General features: G+C 63.2%; 1 protein-coding gene across 17 annotated transcripts in view; it reads right to left on the bottom strand.

Moving 5' to 3' along the window:
* Positions 1–9733: 9733 nt before the first annotated feature.
* ATP9B (ATPase phospholipid transporting 9B (putative)) overlaps positions 9734–15594 on the bottom strand; it is a 258697-nt gene continuing 252836 nt past the window's right edge. For 16 of the 17 annotated variants that reach the window (XM_059895083.1, XM_059895079.1, XM_059895076.1 and 13 more), the window contains 3 exons: positions 13458–13515; positions 12561–12764; positions 9734–10283 (listed from right to left, as the gene is read on the bottom strand). In XM_059895083.1, the coding sequence (XP_059751066.1) occupies positions 10147–10283; positions 12561–12764; positions 13458–13515 (399 nt within the window). In that variant the 3' untranslated portion in view covers positions 9734–10146. Of the gene's footprint in view, positions 10284–12153; positions 12474–12560; positions 12765–13457; positions 13516–15594 lie in introns of those variants that run through there. The other variant, XM_059895075.1, reaches the window with a different exon arrangement.

Raw genomic sequence — 15594 nt, 5'->3', positions numbered from 1 at the left:
CCTCAGCTAGAACCCCAGGTCCCACAGGAGCCGCCGCTGGCACCCGGGCGCTGCCCCTGCTCCGCAAGGCCCGAGAGGAGGCGGAGGCGGAAGGATGGGTGAGGGCGGAGGCTGCGAGCCCCCGGCTGAGCAGAGGCCTGGCGCTTCACCTCGCTTCTCCTGGGGAATCCTGCTCCAGCTCCCCCTGCCCTGAGCCCCGGGCGGCCGCCTCGCGCCCTCCCTGCCCGCCTCAGGCCAGCTGCGGGCTTGGTGAGCCCTGTCCTTTATTTCTGAGAAGTCGGAGGGGTGCGGAAGAGAAGGGCACTCAGCTCCCCTGTTTGGCCGTCGCGGCATCTGCTTTGGCCACCGACCCGGCCGGAGGGCACTAGGTTCCACCTCTTGTTTCTGGCGAGTGTCGGGGTTTGCACCTGTGAGCTCACAACGCTTTCCTTTTGTGAGAGAGTAAGGGGAATAATAGTAATAGTTTTCTGGCAGCAAATTTGTTAAATTAAGCAGCAACCCAAGGCGCGCCGCTTTCACCCCCGGCCTTAGACGGGGAGGCTGCTGAGTCCTGTCTCTGCTCCGACTGGCTTTCGTTTTACACGCGGCGGTTTTCGGGAGGGGGGCGCAGGCCAGCCGCCCCTCCTGGGCCCAGGGCTCTGGCCCCGCGGCGAGGTGGAATCTGCCCATGGCTTGGGGCTGCCGGGCTTCCCAAACTATTCTTAAAGTGTTTTTGGTTCAATAAAGCTCTAAACAAGTTTTGCCAGACACTTTTTCCATTAACTTTTAAACCGGAGTGAATTTCAAGGGAAATTTAATCCGTGTGCTTCTGATTCATTTACACTTAACTCATTGAGATGCCGTGTTGAACTGTTTGATGTTGAAGCAGAAGGCAGCTTTCTACAAGCCTGCTTGGCCTTTCTTCCTTGTTGGAAACAGGAAGTGGCATCTTGCCAGAGTGTAAATGGACGTGATCCCTCAGTGACGGTGCTGTTTCAAACCCACACCCTAGAGCCTGGGGCTGTCGCTGGGCCCTGGGCTGCTGGGTCCCCAGGCGGGTGGGGGAATGGGGCCGACACCCCGGCACAGCCCTCTGGCTCTCCCCCGTTTGGGCCTCAGGTACCCAGACAGCAAGAGAGCCTGTACTGTGCTTGTCTCTTTAAAGCTTGTGTCAATACACGTAACAAAAATTTACCATCTTAACCATTTTTAAGTGTACGGTTCACTGGCATTAAGTACCTTCACACTGTCACCAGCATCTGTCTCCAGAGCTTTCTCATCTTCCCAAACTGACACTCGGTCCCCGAGCGACGCCGGCTCCCCTCCCCTTCCCCACCGTCACTCTGTCTGTGAATTCGCCTGCTTAGCCCAGGCCCCTCGTGTAAGTGGAATCCCACAGGATTTGTCCTTTGGGGACGGCTTATCTCACGCAGCGTCATGTCCTCAAGGTCCAGGCGGGTTGTACCCGGGTCAGAGTTTCCTCCCCTTCGAGGCTGAGTCAGATTCTGTCGTGCGCAGGGACCACGTCGTCCTCCATACTCGTCCGTGGACGGGTGTTTGGGTCATGTCCACCTTCCAGCTGTGGGAGCGGTGCTGGCCTGACCGTGGGTGCGGACTCCCCCTGAGACCCGGCCTTCAGTCTCTGGGCGACATGCCCAGACGTGGGGTTTCTGGATCCCACGGTGCTTCTGAGTTGGGCTCTTCGAGGGACCAGCGGCTTGTGCTTGGTTTGTAGGTGGCGTCGCGGTGGCCGCTCTGGACAGGTTCTCAACAGCTTCCCCTCCGGGGATCCGCGCTCCGGTGAGACCTCCAGGCTGGTGGCCGGACCTCGGCAGGGCCCGGGGCAGCGGGGAGGGGCGGCGGGGGCCTCCAGGCCCGGCACCTGGGGTGCCGTCAGCTCCAGGCTGGAGGCGCTCCAGAGAAGACGCGGCGCCCGTCCGAGCGCAGGCGGAGAAGCAAGGCCTCTGGGGCCCAAGGACAAGGGCGCGGCCACAGCCTCACGGGCTCTGGGCCTGGGGGAGCGAAGAAATAACCCGGGGGTTCTCTCGTCCCCGTCAGGAGTGGGTCTGTGGCTGGGCCCCCTCTGTCTCCCTGTCTCTGTCCCTCCCTCGTCATCGTTGTTTTGTTTTTTTTTTATTTATTTTTTATTTATATTATTTTTATTTCTGGCTGCGTTGGGTCCTCGTTGCTGCGCGCGGGCTTTCTCTAGTTGCGGCGAGCGGGGGCTACTCTTCGTTGCGGTGCGCGGGCTTCTCATTGCGGTGGCTTCTCTTGTTGCGGAGCACGGGCTCTAGGCGTGTGGGCTTCAGTACTTGTGGCACACGGGCTCAGTAGTTGTGGCTCACGGGCTCAGTAGCTGTGGCTCACGGGCCTAGTTGCTCCGCGGCATGTGGGATCTTCCCGGACCAGGGCTCGAACCCGTGTCCCCTGCATTGGCAGGTGGATTCCTAACCACTGCGCCGCCAGGGAAGCCCCATCACTGCTCTTTAATGATGAACGTAGCCATGCTCTCAACTGTGGTCCTCACGGGGTGTCCTCCTGATCTGGTCACGCTGGGCACCAGGCTGCCAGGTGGGCTGGGCCTTGGTTGCCCCTACTGGGCAGTGTGACAGGGGCCCTCGATGGCCCCGGTGTCCCGAGGGGGGTGGGTTCTGCAGCTGAGTGGCTCACCCACCAGCCTGGGGGATGTGGTTACTGAAATGGCTGCAGGTTCCCACCAAGCTCACCAGCTGGGTGTCCACCCACTGTCCACCTTCCCCAGTTTCCTCCTGAGGACCCATGTGGGTGCCCCGAGCTGGAGGCTCTGGGAACAGGGTCCCTGGGCCGAGGGCAGCACGTCCTGCAGACCGCTAGGGCCACGTGCTGGGGTGGGAGGGTGGGGAGTGGGGGGGGATTGTCCAGGCGAGGGGCCCCCAGGGACGGTTAGCAACGCATTCTGGAGGCCTGTCACCCTGCGAGCGCTGTGTCCGGATCCAACCAGCCTGAGCCCGGCCCCAGGTCCCAGCACCCGGCAGCTGCCCCGCCCCCCGTGGGCCCCACCCCCGGGCCCACCCCTCCAGCCTGCACCCGGAGACCCGGCTCGGCCGCCATCTCCCTGAACCCTGACCCGCATGGCAGACGGAGCTCGGCTTGCCCGGGTCACCTGCCTCCTTCTTGCTGCCATTTCAGCTTCTTCTCATTTTGTCACAAATTGGGGGGGATGGTCAGGGGGCAGTGAGAACTCCCGAGGGGCGGGGGTGGCATCAGTCAGAATATTCCGGCGATTTCAGGGGGGTGGAATCCACAGCCGGGCATGTGTGCCCACGTGGGGTGCCAGGCGGTGGGCAGGAGGGGTCCCGGCACCCCCGGGACGCCCTGCTGGCAGGAGGTGGCCGCCCTCAGGTCGCGGGGGGAGCCCCTCACCCCTGCCGAGAGGCTCCTGCTACAGGCTTCACGCCCGGAGGCGGCGGGGTGTGGGACGGCCAGCTGGGGACCTCACAGCCCCGCCATCGGCACGGGCTCCAGGCGGCCGGGCAGTGGGACCTCAGGGCCGGGCCGAGGACGCAGGTTGGCCGGGGAGGAGTGGGAGGTTTGCCCCTGGAGCCCCCGCCAGGCTCCCGGGGTCCTCGGCATCGGGGCGGTGGCGCCTGAACCAAGGGGCCCATCCAGTCTGCTGGGCACGAGCGCCTCACATCCCGCCAAGTGGGGCCTGGAAGTGGGTGCACTGAGCTCGAGCTGGTGGCCGCGCGGGACGCACCCACGACCCGTGGGCCGTCACCTCCGTCAGGAAGCTGGTGGCTCTTCCCGAGTGGCCTCGGCACCGTGACAGTGACGCAGCCTCACGACCTTCGGGGACTGAAAACCACGGATCCTTAGAGAAAAACAGGAGCCGCTCCGAGGACATCAGTGAGACGTGTGGCTGGAGGGTGATGACGGTGTCCTGGGCTGACCTCCTCCAGAACCTCCTCCAGGACCTCCTCCAGGACCTTCTCTAGAACCTTCTCCAGACCTCCTCCCTCCTCCAGGACCTTCTCTAGAACCTTCTCCAGACCTCCACCCTCCTCCAGGACCTCCTCCAGGACCTCCCCTTCTCTAGAACCTTCTCCAGACCTCCTCCCTCCTCCAGGACCTCCTCCAGGACCTCCCCTTCTCTAGAACCTTCTCCAGACCTCCTCCCTCCTCTAGGATCTCCTCCAGGACCTTCTCTAGAACCTTCTCCAGACCTCCTCCCTCCTCCAGGACCTCCTCCATGACCTTCTCTAGAACCTTCTCCAGACCTCCTCCCTCCTCCAGAACCTCCTCCAGGACCTCCCCTTCTCTAGAACCTTCTCTAGGACCTCCTCCAGGACCTCCCCTTCTCTAGGACCTCCTCCCTCCTCCAGGACCTCCCCTTCTCTAGAACCTTCTCCAGACCTCCTCCCTCCTCCAGAACCTCCTCCAGGACCTCCCCTTCTCTAGAACCTTCTCTAGGACCTCCTCCAGGACCTCCCCTTCTCTAGGACCTCCTCCCTCCTCCAGGACCTCCTCCAGGACCTCTCCTTCTCTAGAACCTTCTCCAGACCTCCTCCCTCCTCCAGGACTTCCTCAGGACCTGCCGCAGAGCAGGTGCTCAGGCCGGGGGGGCCGGGGGTGGGGCAGGTAAACTCGACATTTGCTGGTTACTCTGCTCCATGGTTTCGGATGAGGGTGGAACTTACCAGCTGGAGCGGGGGCCTCACACAGGCTCATGGGCCAGGAGGCTGCACGCCGGGCTGTGAGATGTCGCCCCAGTTAGGGCTGTGGGACTAGGGGCGCAGCTGCCGTCCTCTCCTGTTCGAGGAAAACAGTAAGGAGGATGGCACCCCTTGTCCTGGGGCGAGACCCAAAGTCGTCGTCACGGCAACAGCCTCCAGATGCCCAGAGGACCCCCGCTCCCCGGTGTCTTCAGATAAGCCCACTCCCCTCGGAGCGACAGTCAGGGCCACTCAGGACGGGAGGACGTCGGGGCTGAGGGGATGTCCCACAGTGCAGCTCACCTGTGTGTGGACGGTACCCCTGCAGTTGTGCCCAGAAGCCCCCAGCTTTACAGCAACCCCCGGCGGCTCCTGGGAGCCAACAGGTTAAACGCCGAGGCTCCGCTCAGCCACCCAGGCGTCTGACTTTTCTCAAGATCCAGCTCCTCGGGGTCGGGTGGCAGGGCCGGGTGCCAGGCAGGGGACAGGGCCCCGGCACAGTGTGGCCGCGAGGGCGCAGCCCATACCCTGGCACCTGATTCCATCACAGACTTAAAACCGTCTCAGTGCTTGGCTGGCGATTTCTCTGCACCTTCGGGTCAGGAAGAGACTGGAACCCGTGAAGTGATATCGAGTCACTCCGGATCAACAGTGCTGAGGTGTCCCGCACCCCCTGCAGGTCGCCCGGGATCGCAGGACTTGGGAGGGGTCTTTGCAGATGGGCTCGGTCACGGTGAGGCCGTCCCGGAGCGAGGCCCCACCCACTGGCCGGCGTCCTCAGAGAACCCGGGGCTTTGGACGCAGACGCGCAGGGAGTGGCGGGGGTGAGGGCGCGGGCAGCGGTCGGAGCGCCGCGGCCACAGCCAGGAGCGCGGCAGGCCAGGCGGGAAGAGGCAGGCGGGGCCCCTGAGCCTGGGAGGGAGGGCGGCCCTGGACACCGCCTCACTCCGACTCCCGGCCTCCAGACCCGAGGGGGTGAACCTCTGTCCTTCCACCTGGTTGGCGGTGCTTTGGGGGCCCAGCTCGGATCCAGGGCCTGGGGGCCCCTTCCCAGGACGCTGGGGGTCGCGGCTGGGACGACGGCCCCTCGGGTTCTGCTGAGGGCATCGTGTTGAGTGAACACGGAAGGGGCTCAGCTGGGCCGCGGGGGGCGAGGGGGCCCGTCCGCGCCCGGGAACCGGGAGCCCCTCCCGCAGGGCCCTGTGTAGTGGTGGCCTGGCGTCTCCGGCGCCGCTCCCCTGCCGGTTCCGGCCTTTTCTTCATCCTTTGCTCAGGTCGTGTCTGCTCGTCGGCCCAGAGGGTCCAAAGATCTGCCCAGGCCTCAGCCCGGGGCCTTCTGGCCGCGAACCCGCCTCTGCCTCCGGAACTGACTGGCCACCCCGCCAGGTGGACAGACGTGGAGCTCCGGGCGGCCCGAGGAGGGGGCCAGATGGATGACCGATGCGGGCGCCGGCCGCCACGTGTCCCGGGGCGGCCCGCGGTGGGCGGAGCCTCTGCGACCCTGGGGGCCGGGCAGCAGCCACGTGACGCCTGTCCCCCGGGGCTCAGAGCCGTCCACGGTGTCCCTCCCGCCCCCCCGTGGCCGGCAGAGGGGACGGGAGAGGCAGGCGGGGGCCGTCCACGTCCACAAGTGCCCTCAAGGTGCCCCTGCCACGCGCTAGGCCTGGCGCCTGTGGCCTCCCGGCCTCCCTGAGCCATGAGGGCCCCGGGACCCGAAAGCAGCGCGGGGACGGGCTGCGGCTGCAGCTGCGGAGCCCAGGCGGCCCGGTTCCGGGAACAGCCTTGGAAAAGAGCACCGGGCGTGGGGTGGAGTGGGGCTGTTCTCTGGTTTTAAAAATTCGGAAAATCCTGCAGCTCAGGGAGGACTGTTTCCAGACCTCGGTCCTTCTGGGCCCCGTGGTTCCGCTCAGCCGTCGTCTCCAAGGCCCAAGGCCCGAGAGCCTTCCGGGCCCACCAGGAGCCCCCCTCCACTGGGACGGGGGCAGGAGCCGCGGGGCCGCTGGCGGGGTCTCCCCGGGAGGACGGGGGGAGGTGCCGCCTGGGCATTATTATGAGGAGGTACCCCGGGCCCCATGCAGGCAGAGTGGACGCCGCGTGGACACAAACGCCCGGGTGAAGGCAGGTTCTTCAAGGCGACGAACCCCGGCCCCTCAGGGAATCACACTTTCTGGGCTCGGCTGTTGCAGCCCAAGGAGACGCCCTGATCCTAAGAGCCCAGACGTCAGCCTGGACCCTGCGGGCCGTGGGCGGCATTTCTTAGCTTCCAGCGCCACCTGCTGGAATCTCCCGGAATTACAGCCGCTCCCCGGGGCGCGGAGGCCGAGGCGTTTCCTGTTTATCGGAGCCCAGCCAGGCGGCCGGAGCTCGGCTGAGCAGGGCCCGCTGGGCCCCAAAGTGCCCGGCGACTGCGGGATCGCAGGGGAGCAGCCACCGTACCCCCTTCCTGAGGACACAAACTGATACGACCTGCCCGCCGTGCCCCGGGCCCGTCCCAGCCCTGCCCAGAAGCTCGGGGCACGGGCTCCCCGCCCAGCTCCCCACGGCCGGGACAGAGGGACACGAGGAACCTTCCCGACCGGAGGGCTCAGACCAGGATTTAGTGGGAAGTAGGGGAGCCCAGCACGGTCCTCCTCGCGTGGAGCCAGCTTCCCGAGCCTAAATCATTCCAAGATAAAGAGCTTTCAGGAGAGAACATGCAGGAAGGTCCCGCCCAGGTGTGGACCCGTCCAGCAGCGCCCCAGGGTCCCGCCTGTTTGGGGGACACAGGATTGTTTCCTGAGCGAGGGGCTGGGCTGTGTTGAGGGGCTCGGGGCTGCCGGCCTTGACTGTGGGGACCAGGTGGTGTCAGTGAAGGACCCTCCCCACCCGAGGCCGAGGCGTGTCTGGGATCGAGGACATGCCAGGCCCGTCCTCTGGCCACGGTGTCCCCAGGCGGCCCGCGTACAGGAAGGGGGGGGTGTGGTCGCTGTGGCTCCAGGGGAACAGAGCCTGACCCTGTGCCCGAGGGCCCCGGGGTCCCCGCCCAGCCCTTACCTGCACGGGCTGGGGATGCGGCCATGGGCCAGGTGGGGAATCCCTTAAACCTCCCCAAGCCTCAGTCTCCCCATCCCTCATTGTCTGTCCAGCGCTGTCCTGGGATGGGGACAAGGCCGGGGGCGCCAGGGCACCGAGTCACCGGGGCAGTGACCCCCAAGGCGTGGCCTGGTAGGCCGAGTGGACAGACCGAGGCCGCGTCCGGGGGGACGACGCTGGGTTCGAGCGGGTGACCCCGTCCCAGGGCCCGGGCTGGGCTCTCGCGGGTTCCGGTGTACTCGGAGCCTGAGAGGGTAAAGGGGCCCCAGCTCTGTTCGGGGTCCTGCCCTTGGACCATCTGGGGTTCCGGTGGGACGGGGTGACAGGGCAGCAGGCCCTGACCCAAGTCCCTGGTCCGCAGAGCACAGGGGCCTTTCCAGGGCCTCTCGGTGGAGCGAGGGAGGGGGGCCAGCCGAAGGTCGCACAGGGGCCCCCGGACAGGACTTGGGGACACGCCCGCACCCACGTGGCTCAGGGGACGGGCTTGAGGTGCAGGGAGCTCCGGCCACCCTCCCACGGGGCGGGGGTGGCACTCCCTGGCGGGGTCCCTGAGCCCTCCCACAGCTGGAGGCCCAGCAGGGGCCCGGGCAGGCGACGCAGGCCGTCCCAGCTGGAAGGAGCAGAGGCCACTTCCGCAGCCCGCACCCCCGTCCCCCGGGGCGCCGCCGGGCGAGTTCACAGGCTCGGCGGACACAGTGCAGCCCTGACTCAGAGACACTGATGACGGTCACGAGTCTGGAATAGGACGGGGCCACCCCAGGGGCTGCGGAAGAGCCGTTCACCCACCACCCACCCCCTCATCTCTCCACCCGCCTGTCATCCATCCACCCGCCTGTCCGCCCCTCCACTCGTCCATCTGACCCCCCGCCCATCCATCTACTTCACACAGTAATGGGGGCCAGTGACGTCCAGGCTCTCGGGGACACGGTGGTGGAGACCGGGCCCCCCTCACACCCACCGTCCCCATCCCTCCGTCCCCAGCGCTCCTCACGCCCAGCTACAGTCAAACTACGGACCTGGGCTCTCAGGGGGAACGCCCGCCCAACCGCCCGCTCCAGCCGCTGCGTCTGCTTCACATCCTCTAGAGGACGCACCTACCGGCCTGCAAACAGCCCCCCTCCTGGTCGCCTGCGTCCTGTCGCCCCTCCCCTCCCCGCCGCGGCCGTGCTCACTCTGCACACAGGCCTTCCAGCCCCTTCCACCCCCAAGCGCCTCCTCCCGGCCCCTCCAAGGCGGGAAGCCCGTCCACCTGCCCCCATCAGGCCTCGTGGGTGAGCGCCCAACCCCTGGTGAGACGTCCGGGATTTCTCAGGGCACGTGGCTGGCACAGCCGTGAGCCCGCCTCGCCTGTCCCCTCTCAGGCCCACCGGCCTCCCCCAGGTCCCCCCTGGGTCCTGAGCACAAGTTCCTCCCTTGGCCCCAGATCCCCGCAAACCCGCAGCTCTGCTCTGCGAGCAGCTGAAACAGCGACGCCCGGTGGGCAGGGGAGGACCGGCCACCTGGGAGGTGCTGGTGGGACAGTCTGAGCAGCTCTGGGCATCACTCCTCCTCCTGTGGGACCCAGCCCTGGGGGCCTCGGGCACGCCGAGGGTCCCGGCACAGCGCTCAGACCCCGAGCAGCTCCCAGCGCTGGAGCCGCTCCCCGCCCAGAAGGGCCCCTTGAACAAAAGGACTCGGCTGCTCAGGGAAGCGTTTTTCCAGCCCAGCTTCGGCGAGGCGCTGCGCCCACAGCCGGGGGCCCAGGCGGCCGGAGCCAGGCGCCAACGCGGCGTGCAGTTGTGTGACTTCTCAAACGTCGAAAGGATGGGAACTCAGAAACGGGCCTGACTAACAGCAGAGCCTCGGGACGTACCTGAGTTGCTGCCGTGGACTTAGGGGCAAATGCCCCGCCCTGCGCCACGTGGCTGCCGTGGGCGCGTGGGCGGCGCCGGGACCAGCGTGGCCCGCGGGAGGGGCGGGCGGGGAGGGAGGGAGCGGCACAGACACGGGCCTTTACAGCATGGAGACTTTATTCTGGTTAAGTGGGGACGACTTTCCACATTGTAACATCAAAGAAAGAATTTGAATGTTAGGAAACTGCAGAACATTAAATGGCCTTTCATTTCAATTCTCAGAACGGCACAGATGGATGCTTTACAAAGCAGCAGTGAAATCATTAGGGCTCATTTTCAATAGAAAGTCAAGCTGGTTCGACATGGAAATTAAACTTGGAGAAACAATAAAAAGGGAAGGAAAGGAAATCCGGCCCCGGCACGGATACGGCGCGACTGTCTGCGGAGCCCCACCCTGGCCACCTCCCGGGCCCTTCCTGCCTCACGCCCGCTCTCGGCAGCCGCCGCCGCGCACCCTGCATCACGGAGACGGGCCCAAAGGCGCTGGAACCTTCCGTGGCAGGTGCGTGGCCCTAGGAGGAGAGCTTGGAGTAGCTGGGAGGGGACAGCTTCCGCTTCAAGTACTTCAGGACGTAGAGAGGAAGACAGCTGACCACCGTGATGGCTGACACTTTCCACACGAAGGTCACAGTCGTGATAAAGGCAAGATCTGTGGGAGAGAAACCCAGGAACAGGTGTCAGGGGCGCCCAAGGCACCGCAGAGGTGGGCCTGGTGGAGCCTCGGGGTCTGGGTTACAGCCCCGCCTGCACACCCGGGGCAGGGGCCCCTCTAACAGGAGACACGAAGGCCCAGCTGTGCGGGGCAGGCGCTGCGCGGCCCGCGGGCTCGGTCCAGAGGCAGAACCTCGCGACGCAGCCTGGGGCCGGCTCAGACCGTCCGGGCTCCTCTTCGTCGTCCTGAGGACAGGCGACCCTGGGCGTCGGGGCCTCGAGGCCGCTGGCAGAGCTGCACCCGTGAGCCCACCTCCCGTGCCCCTCAGTCCTGCCACCACAGGGGACGTGCCCCCAGGCCGACCTCTGTTCCCAGGGTTAACGGCCGTTCTAATCCTTGCGGGCGAAGAGCCGCGTGAGAACCCGACGGGCGGCCGATCCTAGGACAGCCATCCCTGGAGACTGTCGTCGGAAGTGGGACGAAGTAGCCTGGTAGGTCCACGGACGCTGAGGCCCAGGAAAGTGCAGGGAAACCCCGGGTCTGCGTGCACCCCGGGTCTGTGTTTAAGCACATTGTAAAAAAGCCGGGAAGTGTTTTCCAGGGGTCCAATCACTACAAATTAACGGCAAAATGTGGCGGGGACGACGCACGGTCGCCTGACGGACACGGGTGCTCATCGGCGGACGCAGGACGCCCAGCACCGTCCCCTCCGATGAGCCGCAGAACCCCGACGGGGCCCAGGGCCCAGGGCCGTCCACGCTGTCGCCAGGCAGGAGGAGCCCACAGCAAACGCCACGAAGAGGAGAGGCGGGGCTCTTATCAGTCGAGCCTCTGGAGTGACGGCGTTCTGCTAAGTTTCTGCAGTCTTGAAGGACGCGGTAGCGTCAACGACCCGAGAAAGCTCCACGAGACGCCCTGCCTGTGCCTGCTTCACACGGGGGCCCCGGGCAACCCTGCTGCTGGTGTCCCAGCTGTAGCTTCTGCTTTGTGCTCTGTGCACACGTGCTGGGAGAAGGAGCTGCGGGCCCAGGGAGACGCCCGAGAATAAGCCAACATCGCTCCGTGCAAGAGCGTTAATTCGCGTTCACACAGGAAAGCAAACATCTATTCTCAAAACAAAGTAACCAAGATATTATAATTTGAAAATAACCACTTCCTATGTGCCATGTCTATTTTTTTGGTGAATGTTTCTTTTAATGCAAAAACACGAATTTTTAACAGTTTTCCCATCTACGTACTCACCATTGAGTAGATACTTGGACGTGAATTCACCCAACTTCTGCTTTTATGTTGGAATTCTTTTTACTTCTCTACCATCTATAATACGTTAAAGTTATGGAAGAGGCACAAGATTCATAAGTTCCCGCTGTTGAAACTTGCCTAAACACTCATTTTGTAATTGATAGTTCTGGTGTGAAGGATGGAGATGTTTTCACAATACGTGAAAAGTGACGTTACTGTCACTTTTCACCAAAAGTAACTTTATGGTCCGTTGCTCTCCTCCACTTCACAGAAATACGAGGCTCTCATCTTTCATCCCAGTGAAGTCTGCTCGTCCCAGGTCGCTGGTGTTAGGAACAGGAGGTAGATGCCGACTTTCGACTTCAAGGGTCAGGGCTCTGCCTTAGATGAATTTTCCGACAGTGGCGAGTGAAGAGCTGGGTTTGACGAGGCGCGTCAGGTGAGGCGAGATCGGAGCGCGGCCGTGGACGGGAAGCGGGGGTCGGAGAGGGGCCGGTGACGGCCGTGCGAATGCACCCAGGGCAGCTCAACCCTCCCCCAGGGCCACGTCGGGTGACGCCCCTCCCTCCCCCACGCCAGCCAGCGCTGACACCCAGCAAGCAGGCCCCCTCCTCAGGGCCCTGCTGGTAACGGGGGCGGGCGAGAGGCGGGCAGGGGCGCAGTGACCCGGGCCACGTGCCGCCTGCAGGTTCTGACGCCGCTCCGGACCGAGGCGGCTGGGCCCCGTGGCTCGGGGGGAGGAGGGCGGGCGGCGCCGGGCCCCATCCTGGAAGCCCTCTTCCCTGCAGCCTCAGCGGCCTCCGTCAGGAAAAGGGACAAACAATACAGCTCTTGTGGGGAGAACTCGGCACGACTTCATGTATTGTTGCAAGGGGTTTAATCTTTCCACAAAAATAACTCTGTGTTGTGAAGCTGTCTGATGTGGGTTTTATTACGACCTGCAATCTAAGATAACGTAGTAGAAGCAACAAAGAAAACGTTCAAAAACCAGTAATAGACAGCTATTCAGAAAAGAAGTCTGAAGCAACTTACCAAAATATTTATTTAGGAAAGCGAGCGAGGCCACGTAGCAGCCGAGGCTGAGCAGCTCAGCGACCGCCATCAGCCAGTGCCACGTCCGGACGGTCAGGGCCACCATCAGAAGCTCCGTGAGGACGAGGGCCGTGAAGGAGATGGCCACCACGTGCACGAACTCGGACTCGAAAAGCACCAGGGCCCCGGACATGAGGATGCCGCCTGGAAAACAGCCAGGGTGAGCGGTGTGGCTTTGGACACGACGACCGTGCTACTCGGGTCGGCAGCTCTGTTACTGTACGAGGGGGAGGGGCGCTGACGGACGCTGACAGCACCGACAGACACGGGCTGTGCGCACCTGCACCCAGCGGTCCACGTGAACTCTGGACTGGGGGGACACAGTAAGATGCGGGCTGGCAGAGTGGGGGGGAGAGCCGTGCCTGCACGCCAGTTAGCCCCTGCGTGCTGGCTGTCGCCTTCCAGGTCGCCTTCCAGGGCCGTCTGCTAACCACCCTCCACAGGCCCCCATTCGTCTGGGACACCAAGCGGAGGGCAGCGGGTGACTTCTGACCTCGTAATTCATATTTCTCGAAGTCCGGCTATCATGCCAAGAGAGAAAGCCATTGTGGGGCGTAGGCACTGTGGTAAGTGCTGATTAAATTTTTCTGGATTGTCTTTTATTTAAAAACAGGTCAGTTTTTAGGTGGCCTGCACCAGTAAAAACGCCAACCCCCGCTGCGTTGTGAAGAGGCCTGCGGGACCAGCTGCTGGGGTATCGATTCACAAGATAAACTGAAAGCAATATTCAACTGCGGATGAAATGTTAAGCTTTTGGAACTTAACTGGGAGGTGAAAACAATATCGCCCATAGAAGACAAAAAAGCTTCAGTGCAGGAGAAGGCAGGTCCGTCTTACCTTGGTAAATACTGATTAAAACCCAGACGAGGAAGGTCTTACAGGATAAGGATCTTCCCTAGGGTAGACAGTGGAGCAGCTTAGTTAACAGAGCAGAACACACGTTTTCAAGTAGCTACGTGCGGGTGACTCGTAAAAGACCCCAGGCCCCCAGCCCGACACACGTACTGATCCAGCCACCGTCTTCCTCCCGTGCACCCGGGCCGCCCGCCCTGCGCAGCTTATGGTAAAGGGGTGAGCGGTCTCTTCTGTTTGACCTCTGGTGACCTTAAGCCACAGCTATCCATTCCCGGGCTTCCTAGTGACCCAGGAGTCGACGTGTATAAAACAAACATTGAAACGCACTATTCTGCATAGTAAAAACAATTTCCCTTTATTTCTTCTTTATTTCTTGGGAACAAATCTTCCTATATCTACTTCTTAGTTTCCTTAGATGACAAAGGACGGTCTATCACACCTGAAGTCAGAATTTAGGCCCCGGGGTCCTTTCTGGAAAAGATGCCATATCAACGAGCCCCACACAAACAAGGGTTTCTGGCACAGCAACCTTCACCTTGAAAACTCGGCCTGCGTCCTGTCCGACCACACTCCCGAAGACGCTTCTATCCGAGAAGGAAGATGGGGTCACAAGTCGCCCCCCCCCCCCAGCCCGTTCCTGCCAAGGGCTGGTTGAGGCAGCACACGTTCCTGAGGCCTGTGGACGACGGTGTCGGGACGAAGCCCGGCGAGGCCACGGCACGGGACTCACAGACCATCACGCTCGTCCCCCGCGTCTCCCGCTCGCCGGCACAGCCGACAGACATCGTTTCCGTTTATGGATGGAGAAGCCCCGGCAGCCTCAAGGTCACGCTGCAGCTAGGCCTAGCGGATGAGACCACAGCTCTGCTGGGACGCGGGGCACCCCCGCCAGGAAGAGGTGGCACGTGACGCTGAACGGCACGAGGAAGAACGAACCGCACATAGGACAGAGGGACGCGTCAGCACAAGGACGCCCGGAGGCTGAATCCCGCCCGCCCGGCGTCCTCGGACACCTTTCAGAGAGACGGTGGCAGCAGCTTGGTCCCGAGGGGCCACCTGAGAACGTCCTGGCTGAGCCCGAGGCCTCGCTGCGTGTGAGTGCGGACAGCAACCTTCAAACATGTTGTTTGTTAAAAGGCAATATTGTTTTTTAAAGGAAGAAAACAGCCGCGCCTGGGGACAGACCCTGGCACGCGTGCACACAGGCCCTCCTTCCTGCCTCTGTCTGCACCTGCACCAGACATGCCGCCGCCGACTCGGCCAAGCGCAGGGGCCCTGCGGTGCCGCGTCCCGCGGCGGGAGCCCCGTCTCGTCTCCAGCCCCCTCCCCAGGCACTCACAGACGCTCTCCCCGAGGTTTCTTAGGGCAGCCCCCCCCCCCCCGTGGTTCTGTGGCTCACGTGTCCTGCGGTTGGAGCCCTTTGCCCCAGTCTGCATGCCAGCTCCTGGGTGGACGGTTCTGTGCTGGCAGATGGCCAGTCTCCACCCACCACGTGCGACAGAAGAGTCCCTCACCCCACAGCTCCCGCGCTGCCCCCTGCCAGTCACCCCCTCCCACCCCAAGCCTCGGGCGGCCGCCCATCTGTCCTCTGTCCCTAGAGCTGTGCACTTCCCAGAGCGGCAGGTCACTGGGGTCACACTCACTCTTGCGTCTGGCTTCTCCTGGGCAGCAGGACGCATCTGAGAGTCGCCTGCGTTGCTGAATGGACGGGTTTTCTCCCATCACGGACACGATCCCACGGCGTGGTGCACCCTCACGGGCGGAAGGGCGGCCGGCCGTTTCAGTTTTTGGTAATTACGACAAAGCCGCCATCAACTTTTCTGCACGTGATTTTGTGTGAACGTACCTCTTCAGTCCTCTTGAGTAAACACCTAGGAGTAGGATTGCTGAGCCACGTGCTAAGCGTGTGCTTAACTGTACGGGAAACCGCCAAGCCGTCTTCCAGGGCGGCTGCACCAGCCTGCGTTCCCACCGGCACGGCTGAGTGTCCCTGCCAGCGTTTGGTGGTGTCGGTTTTACATTTTTGCCATTCTAACAGACTGTGGCAGTATCTCATTTTAATTTGCAATTCCCCGATGAAAAATGACGTTGAGCGTTTTTTCATAAAAGTGATTACTTG

This window comes from Balaenoptera ricei, chromosome 14 (genome assembly GCF_028023285.1).
Source record: "Balaenoptera ricei isolate mBalRic1 chromosome 14, mBalRic1.hap2, whole genome shotgun sequence".
In the NCBI taxonomy this organism is placed as follows: Eukaryota; Metazoa; Chordata; class Mammalia; order Artiodactyla; family Balaenopteridae; genus Balaenoptera; species Balaenoptera ricei.
This window is presented reverse-complemented; position numbering and strand designations above follow the sequence as displayed.